This window comes from Apteryx rowi, unplaced genomic scaffold, assembly GCF_003343035.1.
Source record: "Apteryx rowi isolate R43461 unplaced genomic scaffold, aptRow1 scaffold_413, whole genome shotgun sequence".
In the NCBI taxonomy this organism is placed as follows: domain Eukaryota; kingdom Metazoa; phylum Chordata; class Aves; order Apterygiformes; family Apterygidae; genus Apteryx; species Apteryx rowi.
Genome location: NW_020450645.1, coordinates 613,976 through 627,476, shown reverse-complemented (window position 1 = coordinate 627,476; position 13,501 = coordinate 613,976). Strand labels below are relative to the sequence as shown.

Below are 13,501 nucleotides of genomic sequence, written 5' to 3'. Positions count from 1 at the left end.
GGGGAACTAATAACACATTATGGATTTCCTAGGCAGGGAACATATCTTGGGATTATTGGAAACTATTAGCTCCCCCCCCCCCCCCCAGTAAAGTACAAATTGTAAATTTGGAGGATGCAGTCTGAAAGTTGCAGGTAGGTGAGAGGAACATCATCTATTTGAGGGAAAAGCAGATTTCTCTGAGTGTTGAAATTAATGGGGATTATAATTTTTGTGCCAGAGAGAATCAAAACCTGGTAAAAATGTCCTGATATCTGTCTGAAGAATCTTTTGAAATCTTTTCTCCTATAGGTAGACACTTGTCATTAGTTAAAATGCAATTAATAATACTTACAAAAAGTTTTTTTCAATTTTGTAAAATAGATTCATTTTGTAAACCTGAGAAAAGTGTTAAGCTATAGTGCCTTCCTAATCAAATACATTACGACTTCATGTCCAGAAAAATTTCCTATTTATAACCTAGTGCCTGCAGTCCATAGAAAGTTAAAAGTCCTTTAGGGTTTAGTGGTCTAGCAAGCCTGTGATGCTTCTTGTTTTTAAAATGGGTCAGTTTAAAATGATTTTAAGCCATTCAGAGCTATTGGACAGATCTTATTTTAAAAGTCTTGACCTGTTTCTACTGAAATGTCTGTGAGGTGAGATGAATCATGGAAATGGAGGTAATCACAAAAAGGGGGTCAGACTGAAAGCATCTGACTGTGGCCTGAACTAGGGAAGTGCTCAGGCCAGCTTTTTCCTAAAGATAGTATCAACTTGATGCAGTCTTTGAGTATTCCTGTTTCACTAGCATTTTTGTATGTGTCAGATATAAAATTCAAACAACTTGCTTATTGTCCATTGTGACAATGAAGGCCTTTGCATATTAAGAGGATTATTTAAAAAAATAAGATTTTTATTCACTCTCTATTTCATGCAAGGAAGAAGAACGAAAAAGAGAACAAGAAGAACAGAAGAAAAGAGAGAACGAGATGGTTTTTAGAGCTTGGTTGCAGAAGAAGAAAGAACAAGTGCAAGAACAAAAGCGAATTCAGCGTGCAAAGGAGCTAGAAGACTTGAACAGCAAAGTAAGAGCTCTCAAATGTAGAAGTGGGATTTATAGTGCTCTGGTTAAATAGAAAAAATCAAATTCTTAGCCCATGTGCTTAGAAAAGCATATGAAAATTCACACTGATGGGAAATATTTTTTGTTATATGTTGTTTCCACTGAAGAGCTAGATTGACTTTCATGTTGAGGGTTGTTCTGCCTGGCAGGGTGGCTTGTGTCATACAAGCTATATACATGAACTTAGTAGCTATAATATCGCTTGCAGAAGACATAGTGATGCTGTCTTTCAGTAGGAGAATAACTTCATTGGGCCCTGGAGTGAACAATGAGCAGAGGAACCCTTTGAAGTGTATTCCTTACCATCAGAGCTGGTTGGCAAGCAAGTTAATGTTGTGCATGACTTGACCAAACACTTAAGGTTCAGATGCTCTGTTCTGAAGTTCCTGTATCTTGCCACAATGGGATCGAAAAACTAAATTCAGTATTTTTTCAAAATACTGCTTTGAATGCTTGCTCACATATATATTTCATGATAAACTAGCATATGCTCTAGTTTGCTTATAAAGCATGTTTCCCAGTTGTGGATTGGAGAGGTCAGGGAAGTTCAAAAAATTATTAATATAAAGGTCACTTAATGGTAAGTCTTGTGTATGTATGTCTTTTATTTAAATAGGAGAGGAGCAGGAATCCAGAAGAAGCCTTCAAGTTATGGCTTAAAAAAAAGCACCAAGAACGCATAAAAGAAAAACAGATAGAATTTTTGAGACGCCAAGCGGAGAGCATGACCTTTTTTCCAAGAACAGAGGAATGCAACAGAGCCTTTAAAGAGTGAGTAGGGGTCACTCTTATTTCCTAGGGAACCAGACTATTTGAATATTGTGTAGTCTATCAGCTTAGACAAATAATCATAATCCACAGTACATCGTTACTGCTGAAGTCCTTATTAACTTCCTGCATGAATATACCCTCGTAAGCTTATACCCTAGCAAAAGTATATCAGTTCCTTGGTGTTGTCTATCCACTGTTGTGAAATTACTTTTCAAGGCTTGAGCTGACCTAATGGTTTGCTTGGCTAAAAAAGGGAGCTCCTTTTCTATCCCTTTTTCAGTTCTGGAGAAGAGTTGTGCTGGTTCAGTTCATTAAACATGCAGAAAACTAACCTGACAACATGGGTTGGTTTTTTTTGTTTTTGGGTTTTTTTTTTCTCGAGTCTGTGGGTCGAATTAGGTCAACATAAGGGGAAGGGAAAGGTGGGTGCAGAACCAGGAGTACTGGGATGGAAAAGCAGGGCCTCCCATGTTTGGGAGTGGCAGGCTCTTAGACTGGCTCAGCCTTAACGCATAAACTGTATCCTGCAGGACAGGGTGACTCAAGTCATCTGGTTGGGTCATTAGTTAAATGGGGACTGGTGTCCTTTGAATGGGTGAGATAAAACTTTTGTTTTTCATTGTCAGTATTTCTAGTCCTGTTTTTTTTTCCTCCACAGATGGCTAAAAAGAAAGAGAGAAGAAAAACGAGCAGAAGAGCTAGCAGCTAAAGAGCGAGTAAGGCAGCTTAGGTTAGAAGCCAGAAGAGCAAAACAGTTGCAGAATATCCACTGCATTAGTTCAGAACCTAAATCCTTTCGCTTCACAGACCATTACAGCTGAAGGTTTGAAGAAGACTTCTCTGTGGCAGCTCACTTGCTTCTTACAGGTTGAGCTTTTGCTCTTTATAGCTACTGACCTTTTGTGGTGTTTTAAAGCTTTTAAGCAAGTTTAATAATTCTTTTCACTGACAATGAATAAATACTACCTATTTATTTGTATTTTTTGTTGAAAAGCCTGCTTTTATGTATAACTCAGGGATAGTCTTGGTTTGACCAAATCTAAATGAGCAAGATCTATATGCAAGGGTGGCCAATACTAATTCCTGTCTTTAAAAAGCACTTTATACCAAACTCCACCATACGCAGGCTCTTATGTTGTGTTGAATTTTTGCTGGATTAATATTGCTGGTTGCTGCTGCTTGTGAAAACTGCACAATACTTCCTGTTGTTGGAATATGCTGTTTCCTGAATCTTTGAGATACCATTTTCTATTGATCTGTAGACTAGCTGTTACTTTGTTGCTCAACCAGTGGAATATTTTAGTTCCAGAAGAGGGGGTCACAGAAGGCTATCAGGTACACAAACTTGCAACAGTTTTTGAAACATACTTCTGTGAGCCAGACTGACACATCCCTATTCAGTAGTTCCTACTCTGTGCAATTAAAGATGATATTCAGCATGAATTAGAACCCTTACAAGTAATCCAGCTTCCTTGATATTGGTATGTATTTCTATGTTTGCTAAATCATTTTAATAACTACATCACTTTACTCAAATAATTGTGAACTCCGACCAGAGAACAGGCTGAGATCACTAACAAAGAAAGTAATAAAGTTTTTGCAAGATGAGGAACATTCTGTCCAGCTGTGTCTATGTCCCTGACGTATTTCCTTATAGCTCACTGTGATCTGACATTGTCTTTATGATAATTACAGGAAAAAGGCCTTGAACCCTATCCAGGATGTAAGTGGTCTTTAGCTCTGAACATGAAAAAAATGACAGAAGGAACTATAGTGGGGACAAGACAAGTTTGCCATTTGTATTTTTCTCCTACTATTTTGAAGATGGTTTTAGATGTGTTCCAGAGGGTACTGCTGTTTCACTGAGGGCGCCAGGTTGCACCTTTTACCAGCACAGGTAAAAGGGCATGGATGCGCTGAGTTAACAGCAAGTTAGGCTAGTTATGAGAAACACAAATAACATGCTACTAGTTAAGTGCCTTCCCCCTGTACTTTCCCCTGACACCAACGGCTGAATTACTTCTTTTGTGTAGCAAGCACTTGCTAGGGGAAATAGCTGCAAAGGTTCAAAGCATCTCCCTAATGGTAGTAAGCAAGAAAAGAAAGTGCTTCTCAGTTCATTACCTCAGATCAGTATAGTGGACAGTGTCACAGTTCTTATGTCATACAGTTCCTTTAAGCTGCAGAGAACACAGTCAAAAATACCCCACTTGTATCAAGTCCAAAATGGTAACCTGAACATATGCAAAGACAGTTTATTGTAAAGTCTGCTTCATACAAACCAAAGCATGGTCACAAATAGCAAGAACTTGTAACTTACGTACTCTGATCATGGTATGAGATTTAAAGAAAAACTGTTTAACAGTAACTGTTTTAGAAACCCTTTCCCCACACTAGACAGCTACCAGCTGCATATGATAAACTTGGGAGTGAAAATTTGAGAAAAAATTAAAATACATATTTGCAGTGTCCTAACTTTCCTCTCTTTATTTATCACTTTACAACTTAAAAATAGACTACTTTGGATTTAGTAGACTGTCTGCTAGTATATCACTTTGAACCTGCATCATCAAGATAATAAAGCCAGATGAGTAAAAAAATACATATGTTTATCACTACTTGTGCAAACTTAGTGCTTGATCTTCAACCTTCCATAACATCCAGGAAGACTCTGGGCAAGGGCTGACCTCTAAAGCTAGTTTAGGTTTCAACGCTATGCACTAAAGGATGTGCATCAGTCTTTGCTGAGGATCAGCTATGCCACAGCTTGAATCTGGAAGCCAAAATACATGGACAAACCCTTGTTCTAGCTTTACCCAAATCCCCACAGTCTTCAAGAATCCATTTAAAACTAGTTTCTATTTATATATTATAGCTAGAGTTCATTCAAGCTCTCTCTGCTTCTTGTCAGGAGGATTGCAACACTGAATATGCTTTTACTTTCAGAACTTACAGTTATGAAAGCTCATTGCACACACTCCTTTCTATTACTAAATTTAACAGGCTGAACATAGAATTGAAGACAGCCTGTCACCTTAGAAAAGATTAAAAAAAAAAAGAAAGCATGGAGCTGACCCTGTATTCCATTGTCTTTTGATTTTTTTTTTTTTAAATATAACCTTTTAGCATTTCATTTACTTTGGTATAGTTATGTTTTTGTCTCCCTCTGAACAGAAGTTCATTAAGATTTTCTAATATGACTATAAATCTTAAATAGTCAAGGGCATCTCTATGCTCTACAAATTGGACTGGCATAACATTTCTGGTCTTGCATTTGTAGATGGAAATAAGTAGCTTTCCAGCCTTAAAAGTAGTAGAAGTATCCCACAGACTAGAGAAGTCCTGTTGGCCCCTAACCTCAAGAGGTAGAGAAGCAGACACTGCATCATTTCCAATGCTAAACCCACCCTTTATAGAAAGAAATAGGAGAAAGGGAAGCCTGCTGAATAGCAGTTAGTGTAAGTCTTCAGAAAGAGTGCAGGGGCAGCTGCATTGAATGTGTTTTTAAAGGGCTATCAGCTCTCCTTGACAGTGGTTGCAGCAATTGAAAGTTACATCTTCATATCTTGTATATGGGTGAAACCTTCCAATACTCTTCTTCGTGGAAAGAAAGGAAGAGGGAGAAGCCTCAGAAAAAGAAACTTCTGTTGAGGTTTCTGTACATGCAACTGGATCCAGTACATGTAGCACCTATGGATGGAAAAAATCATAATGAAAATATATCCATTAAGTCTAATGAAGTTTACCTTTCTGTAACAGCTATGAAGCATTTCTGCTCAAAAGCAAGGTTTTTCAACTTTATTTCAAGTTGAAAACTAAGTATGCATCTATCCAGACCCTCAATATGAAGACATTAAGTAGTATTTACAGATTAGTAATGTTCATCAGAAATTTGAGGTATGATTTTATTGAGAATAATAATAAAAAAAATCAAATTTTTAGCAGAGTTGAACTAAACAGGCAAAACCAACATATTAGATAACTAGGCACTGTGTGCCTTCTGCTGCTCACTATTATTCAGTTGCTTCCAGACTAAACCATTAGTTTAGTCTGCTATTTAAACATCAAGTTTCATGCAGTGGAACACCTTCCTGAAAGATAATCAATCATACAGCTTCTCCATCTCCTTCCACTCATTGTCAATAAAACTGTTTTGGGGACAATGAAAACTACTTCTGAAGTGTTATGGCTTATTCCCACCTGAACTAGGTTTCTTCTCCCATTCAGCTTTTAAACTTAACTAAGTATCTTCAGCTGGTTTCCTCCTGACACACTAACTCTAAACAAGTTTTGACCCAGTCATTTGCAGTGCTAGCAACAGAGAAGGCAACAGCACCCATCCTTTATGTTCTTCTGCTTGTCCTTCCAGGTTGGTTTGTTAAAGAGCAAACAAACAGCTCTATTCAGCATGCTGCCCCTGCATATAGCTTTTAAAAAAGATAAGACATTTAAGTTGTTGACACAACGCAACCTTGTCCTTCAGAAAACAGGCACCTGTGCTGTGCTGAGAGATTGAGTTATACGAAGGGTTTTTACCATTTCAGCCATTTTCTCAGCAGGGGTACTGCAAAACTCCACAGCTGTTGAAGTCTTTTTTGGACTGTTAGTGCCAACATTTCCAAGAAGATGCGAGCTTACAGCTTTGGCTAGCTTACAATTCACAGCTGCTAGCTCTGTTGTAGTGTGAGGCTGGGCACTAGGATAGTACGTCTGCTGTCTCCCCCACTGAAGAGAAACCATCAGCTCCTCCAGCAGTCTGTGCAGAAAGGAAGATAGCGCTATTAGTGATTTTTGTACTCCATACTATCAGCACACAGAGCACGCTTCAAAGCAATTGTCTCTTCCCAAAATTTACTGCACTAGTCAAATAAATATCGATCAAAAAAGTAAGTATTTAAAGACAAGGAGGCAAAGAGGCTGTTCTCCAAAGCAAGGCCTCATCACCACAAATTTTTAATACTGGTGAAAGATAGAAACCTATTTGACATCTGGCAGGATTAGCATTAAAAAGTCAATGTAGGTAGAATAATATATACATCTTTGAAGAAGATGCAGAAAACTTGAAATCGAGTCAGTAAGTGATTAAAAATAGAAAGTTCAAGAAGGATATGAAGAATGCCAATTCCATAGTCTGAGACTCCTAAGAATTCCCATCTCCAGGTGAAGATTACAAAAAAAATAAATCTACTTTGGCTCTTTCAGCTCTGAGACTGAAAAGTGACTGCACGATCAGTCAGCATAATTGATTTGTTAAATATGCTAGGAATAGAGGGAAAGAGTTTACTCTAGGCCAAAGAAGAACCCAAATAGACAGAAATTAAAAGTTTGCATGGAGGCAGTCTAGTTTAAAAAAAAAAACCCTCATACTTCTGTGTATCAATCATTTCTTGACGGAACTGATCACGTTCATTCAACAAGTCCTGGATTGCACTCTGAGCATCCCTGGTTTGACGCTGCAGAATTGCTCTGGTATTGGTTAGCTCATCAGCCATAACCCTGCAAAAGAAGTCTCCAGTCAGTGGTTTAAATAAGCACTTTAAAAGCCAGCTTTATTCTACTGCAGACAGTAATTTGTCAGCTCAAACTAAGGGTTAAGCTGCTGTCTGTTCCCATCCCCATGCAGGGTGTGTATCAGCCTAATTACAAAAGACATATATTAGGAGCAATATCTGTTTAACTACAGCGAATGTGAAGTGACCATACTAGCAATGTTATGTTATGTTTTGATTTGCTGAGTTCAAATAATTTTATGTCACTTTATACAAATGCAATAACAGACATTTTAAAACACCTTGGGTAAGTGAACATGGTGAACAAGTATCCTGACAGATGAAGCTAAATACATTCTGTTTTACTGACATGGCTCCCACAAGTATGCTGTAATCACAGCTTCTCATATTCATCTCTAGATATGGAAGCTAGGGCTGGACATTGCAGTTCAGCTCTCAGGGGAAATAACTAGATGGTATATGCTCTAGATAGTATATGCTCTAGATACAAGCATTTAAGAGCTACACATGAGAAAACTGCTGTCATATTTTGCTATGCCATCAAGAGATTTGGCACTTATTCCTCAAGCAGGTATTTCAGTACCTGAGATGCTGTAAAAAACAAAACCAGACTGCCATTTAAAAGCTACCAGTAAGAAACCCAAGACTTAAATGAACCAGAAAGTTACAAGATGAAAGGGTGTTACTCTAAGCGCCTCTCCACGTTGTCACAAAGTGTTTCTAGAAGTGACTCACATCCCCCATCTCAGGACTGCTATTAATGCTGAAGAAACAAGTTAAATTAGGATAATAACACTTGCCTAGCTAGGACTACCACAAATAGTTACCATTCACTCAATATGCTAAAACTGTTTAAGACCAACAACTTAAAGGGAGAAGACCATTCTATTACTATTTCCTTGAAGCAGTAAGGCTTCTTCTTAGTATGCATTAAGCATCACTAAAATTTAGGCAGTTACATCTGAGCACAGTAGAAGATTAAAAAAACCTAGAACGCTATTTGCAGCGTCGTAAGTCGCTATCTGCACAAGTCAATTACGCTTTGAAAGTTAAAAATCTAATCCAATGTCAAATAAGATTTTGATACTGACTAATAAAAAATGACTTGCATCACACTTGGGAAGTGGAAAAAAAAACTATTTATCTTTAAGATGGGTCAAGATAGATGTCCTGGAAGATATTTTAAGCCCTCAACTGGACACGGTTCTATGAGAAATAGGAACTTTTCTTCCTATGTTGACAAGAGCTAGAGTTAAGATTTTAGGAGTGTTAGGACCCACTGTATTACCTTCTAAACATTGAATTATTCAGATTTATAAGGAGATTATGCTCTTTATAACATCTCCATAGATTCAAACTTCAGAGTAGGTGTTGGTATAGCTGTTGTGGCTGTCCTCTGTATATATATGCACATTCACAGACACTGCAATAAGTGTATGTAATAAAAGACTAAAGGAGAATGCTGTTGTAACAGTTCTGTAAGAGAAAATACCTGCTTGCTAGGAATTTGCTTCGCCACACATCACACTGTATAGACATCCGCTCTAATTGTTCAGACAGTTGAGACATATTCCGGCCCAGGACCTCATTTTCTAAGATTAGCTGATTTTTCTCACGAGCCATCCGTTCAAAGTGATACTGCAGATCATCCCCAACAGAAGCAACAAGTAATTTCTTCAGCTCCCGATTCACCTGGAATTAGACCAGACTATCTTATAGTGGCTTAATTATCACCACAGTACAAAAACAACAACAACAAAAAAACCCTTCTACCTTCAGAATGCACTGCAATTTATTGAAAATATGTAACCATAAGTTAACTTTTTCTTTCCAAAATGGGACACGTCTTATGCAGAATGTGTTAAACCTCACGATCCGCTCCAGAAAGCATAAACACTTAAGACTAATACATGTTCAACACAGCCTTATTTAAATTATAGCAGTGGCCAAATAGGATGAATGAAAGCTTGCTCTAAGTAACAAGGAAAGTTTCAGTAGCATTCAAGCCCTGAATCAGTAAGATAAAGGTTTAGACAAGACATCCACAGGTAGTTTTAGGTAGAAATCATGCATTTTATGCTATAACATCTTTCACTTAGCAGTTGGATTGAGGAGAAAAATCTTTTCTCATGAAAGGTATTTTTCTCAGCAGCCTACTAATGGTTTTCTCCCCACTTTAAGTATTTGAAACTTATCTGCTGGCAGAGAAGAAACATTGGACTACTTAAATTGTAGTTCTGCTCCGTGTTTTAGCTCGTAAGTTCAAAAGCGTAAGTATTTATTACAAGGCACAGCAGTTCTGTCATAGCAATTCTTCTTTGCTCTCACAGAGTGTCTAAATAAACCAAAGTTACTCACTTGTGTGAAAGCAACCCCCGCAAAACCTTTCATTTCTTACCTCTGTCTGTACACGCAGCTGATTAGAGAGACCTTCTTTATCCTGTAACAACCTCTTTTCTGAATTCTTTAGCTTTTCTACTGCATTTTTAAGCTCTAGCAGTTCTTTGGGATCTGCAGCTCCATCTGACTGATGGAATATGTCTCCTTTATGCCCCACTGATCTAGCTACCTTAGCATTTTTAGTTGGAACAACATGGGTGATAGCTGCTTTGGGGACTAATATACGAACAGCTTCAATCTCCACTGATTTATCAGCATGTATTTTCCCAAGCTGCAAAACACCAGGACTCAAGGAAGAGGCTGTCTTTTTATGTGGGCTGTGGTGGATATGATGGTTTGTAGTGTGGGCTCCAGTGATTACTTCCACCGATTCAGTTGTCTGTTCTGTTTCCATGCCATCTCCAGGTCCTCGGATGGGCGAGGAGGCATAGTCAACTAAAATTTAGAATAGTGGAGGAAAAGTTTACCATCTTTTATTTTGTTACAGGCTCATTGTAACTCGTCCCCCAATTTCTGTACTTCAGAGTTAAACATTTTGATTTTACACAGCATGTGTAAGACGCTCCTTTCCAGCGGCAATTATCAAGCACAAGTCAGAAATCTAGACAGAAAATCATCTACTCAATCTTGCATCGTTCATTAATACCGCTAACACAAAACCTAGTCATTAATCTGAGTTGTATTAATCTTCATTTCATGCTGACATACCAGATCAGGTAGATGCAAATATGAAAAAGAGCTAGTAAGGAGAAAATTTGTTTAACAATATTACTCACAGACCAAAAGCAAACTTCAGGTTTTCGGAGCTGACAGAGCTAGAGCATTTTCACTTCAAAAACAACATAATTAAATGAAAAGCAGCTACTAGCTACATAGCTACTAACAACTTAAGGAGTTTAGCAGACTAAGTACTACTGTCATGTCTCTTGGTTGTCCAGATGAAGGTTTAAGAAAAGCCAACCAAACATTTCCACTTCATTTCTAATCAATAGCCCCCAGTCTTCCCCCAAATACCACACACTGATCTGAATTCCCAGATATGCATGGTAAAATGAACTTCAGTAGACATTAAAATTGCTACGTTTTAAGCTAAATGAAACATTACCACAGTAAAATATCTTCACTCATTGTCATAATGCCAATTGGGCAAGAAAGTTTCTTAGAACATAGCTAGACATGCTGTTTTCCCTCATAATATGGACAGTAATGCAAGTCTGTGTCCTCTATCCAAATACTAACTTTCAAAAATGCTGTAGTTGTGTGATTACATTGCCCTACTTTCAAGCTGCTGAAGTAGGACCAACAGTTCTAAAGACTAGGGCTGACAGACAAGTGTACAGACTAATGATAGCACAAGTGACAAACTTTGTTTTCCATAAAAATCTAGATTGGGAAACCATATTCAAATAACTGTTCCACCCAGGCAGCCCTTTTCCACTGCAATTATAAAGTCACATAACTATTTCCTAACAACTAAATATGAAACAATTTTAAATGAATGAAGTCTAGCATAGCTCTGCTCTTTAGAATTCAAGTTAAAATAACATCTAGACAGACAGGATTAAAGGTATGTGAACCACTTACCTTTTCCTAGAGACGCCATTTTCTCTTTAGTTTAGTAGTCAGCTCTATTAACTATGTAAATCTGAAGAAGAAGGGAGAGGGGAAAAAAAATGTGTTTATAACAGTGACAGTTAATCCTGGATTATCATATTTGCTAATACAGCCTCTAAACTCCAGTTCAGTAGCACACTGATGTCGTCTTTACCTGAGGGATGAAGAGCACTAAGTAATCTGGAAAAAAAAAACAAACAAAACCAAAACCCCTCTAATTTAAGAGGTAAAAGGAGAAGCCTTATGGGACTCTTGACATTTGTTTATTCTTTCACAAGAGCTGAACTTCAACTCTTATCTCCTGTTTCCCATCCAGTTCCAGTCTCCCTTCTTTAAATTTCTCTTCCCAGTCCTTCCTCTTTTTGAGTTAGCCCTCACCTTACTCACAGGGTAAGCTTCATGACCACGTAGAGATAATCTAAGATCATTGCAGAACCTCAAGAAAGGGAAATCCCCCACTTTGATTAAGGCAGACCAAGAGTTGAAGAGGAAATAATGGCAGCTGCACAGTTACTTCAGTCCAGCTTGCTGATCCATTTAGAATTTTTCTGGTAGAGCCAATCCCCAGCCAAACCAGGAGTCAGTGCCTTCCAAGGCAGCACACGCTTGATTTAAGCCAGTAGCAAAACTGTACCCTCAGAATGGCCCAAATCTCCATCCTGACCGTTTCCTCTCTTATCCACCCAGCTTCATTGACCCTTTCCTTCCTTATGCCCCCAGTTCCATCCACTCCCAACTCTCCAGGCCACTTACCAGATTTCTAGGATCTGCCACTATGTTAGTTTCTCAGCTTGGTGTATCCCTGTTTTTTTGCTTCAGTTCTCTCAGGTATTCAGGGGACTTCAGATACATCTCCCAAAGCCCTCACCTCCTTTTATTATACTGCTAACTGAAGAGGTTGAACTACAACTTCCTTGGCTTCCTTTGCTATGGCTCTCTGCCCTGAAGAGAGAATGGTAACAGAGAACACACTACTGTCAGCTCTCTAGATCCATGACTTGTTTTGTGACAAGCAGGTTTATCTTATGTGACTACCAGAAGGAAAACAGAAACAACTTTCCCTCCCTGAATTTACTTAAGCTATATATACAGGAACATCTTGCTCAGGAAAGTATCCTGATCTGCTAATAATCACCACTGCTCATTCATTTTTGACTGACTATAATTCATCTGAGAAAAATGAGAGGATAATAAAAACACAGCTGCTCAGAAAGAGGCAAGAATACTCAATAAAAGTCTGAAAATGAGTATTTAGTCTTCGCTGCTTCATTTGAGACCACTTGCCAATGATCCTGCTCCTTCGTTGTTCATATTGTAATACTGTCCTTAAGTACTTAAGTTGAAAGTCTCGATATAAGTCTCCGCACATATTGCCCTTTCACTACACTCTTACAGGCAAAGTTACTTCACTGTTTGTTGAATTGTAACCATTGGACTTCCCTGGAAGACATCCTAAGTAGATAACTGGATGTGCCTTTACTTGCAAATTCTTAGCGACTTAAAAAAAAGCCGTTTTAATGTCACGCTCTGCAGAAACCCCCGCATGACAACCGACACAAAAGACTCCTGTATTAACAAAGTAAAGTCACAGTCCACGAGAACCTTGAAAAACCACCGCCGCCACCACCACCACCACTCAACCCCCGGGCATCCAGACTTCGTGGCTGCTAACAGCCGCTCCTCGGGTACGAAGCGAGAGGAGGCGACGCTTTAGCCCCAGAGTTGCGAGTTAAATCCGAGCTAGGAGTTACCCGCGGATGTAGAAAACCGGCTCCGCAGCCCACAGCGGTTCCGCCCAGCGTTGCAACAGCGCAGGCAACGCGGCGGGCCCGGCACAGGGCAGCACCGGCACCGGGCTGCCCTCCCCCGCCCGGTCGCCAGGGCCCCCCCAGGCCCCAAACCTCGGGGCCCGGCCCTGCCACCGCTAGGACGAGCACGGGCACGGGCACGGCCCCAGCGCCTCTCCCCACCCCCGCCGCAGCTCGGGCGGCCCCGAGGGCCGGGCGCAGACGCCAGGCCGGCGGGCAGGACCCGGCGCGTTACCGTGGCGCGGCGGGGCACCGCAACGGCCGCCGTCCCCACCCCCTCCTGCCCGAACTTCCGC

At 39.5% G+C, this 13,501-nt stretch overlaps 2 protein-coding genes across 12 annotated transcripts in view; one reads left to right on the top strand and one right to left on the bottom strand.

Annotated features, from left to right (window-relative positions):
• Positions 1 to 5,222, top strand: part of CCDC181 (coiled-coil domain containing 181) — a 19,205-nt gene extending 13,983 nt beyond the window's left edge. For 5 of the 6 annotated variants that reach the window (XM_026075869.1, XM_026075870.1, XM_026075871.1 and 2 more), the window contains 3 exons: positions 918 to 1,064; positions 1,719 to 1,873; positions 2,532 to 5,222. In XM_026075869.1, the coding sequence (XP_025931654.1) occupies positions 918 to 1,064; positions 1,719 to 1,873; positions 2,532 to 2,694 (465 nt within the window). In that variant the 3' untranslated portion in view covers positions 2,695 to 5,222. Of the gene's footprint in view, positions 1 to 917; positions 1,065 to 1,718; positions 2,015 to 2,531 lie in introns of all 6 variants that reach the window. The other variant, XR_003255208.1, reaches the window with a different exon arrangement.
• BLZF1 (basic leucine zipper nuclear factor 1) lies at positions 4,115 to 13,501 on the bottom strand. Of its 6 annotated transcripts, none has more exons than XM_026075878.1 (8): positions 13,441 to 13,501; positions 12,151 to 12,339; positions 11,368 to 11,428; positions 9,782 to 10,218; positions 8,876 to 9,075; positions 7,241 to 7,369; positions 6,410 to 6,629; positions 4,115 to 5,563 (listed from the first exon to the last, which is right to left on the bottom strand). In XM_026075878.1, exons 3-8 carry the CDS (start codon positions 11,384 to 11,386, stop codon positions 5,378 to 5,380), a joined length of 1,191 nt encoding a protein of 396 aa, XP_025931663.1. In that variant the 5' UTR covers positions 11,387 to 11,428; positions 12,151 to 12,339; positions 13,441 to 13,501; the 3' UTR covers positions 4,115 to 5,377. The 6 variants fall into 6 exon arrangements, with proteins under 6 accessions (XP_025931663.1, XP_025931661.1, XP_025931664.1 ...); XM_026075876.1 differs by lacking the exon at positions 13,441 to 13,501 and adding an exon at positions 13,149 to 13,355; XM_026075879.1 differs by lacking the exon at positions 13,441 to 13,501 and adding an exon at positions 13,000 to 13,142.

What these genes read in the sequence shown, in the direction of transcription:
- BLZF1 (XM_026075878.1), bottom strand. An exon ending in AGCTGCGTGTACAGACAGAG is followed by an intron (nt 9,076 to 9,781) that starts GTAAGAAATGAA and finishes GTCTAATTCCAG; the next exon opens with GTGAATCGGGAGCTGAAGAA. An exon ending in GAAATGATTGATACACAGAA is followed by an intron (nt 6,630 to 7,240) that starts GTATGAGGGTTT and finishes CTTTCTGCACAG; the next exon opens with ACTGCTGGAGGAGCTGATGG.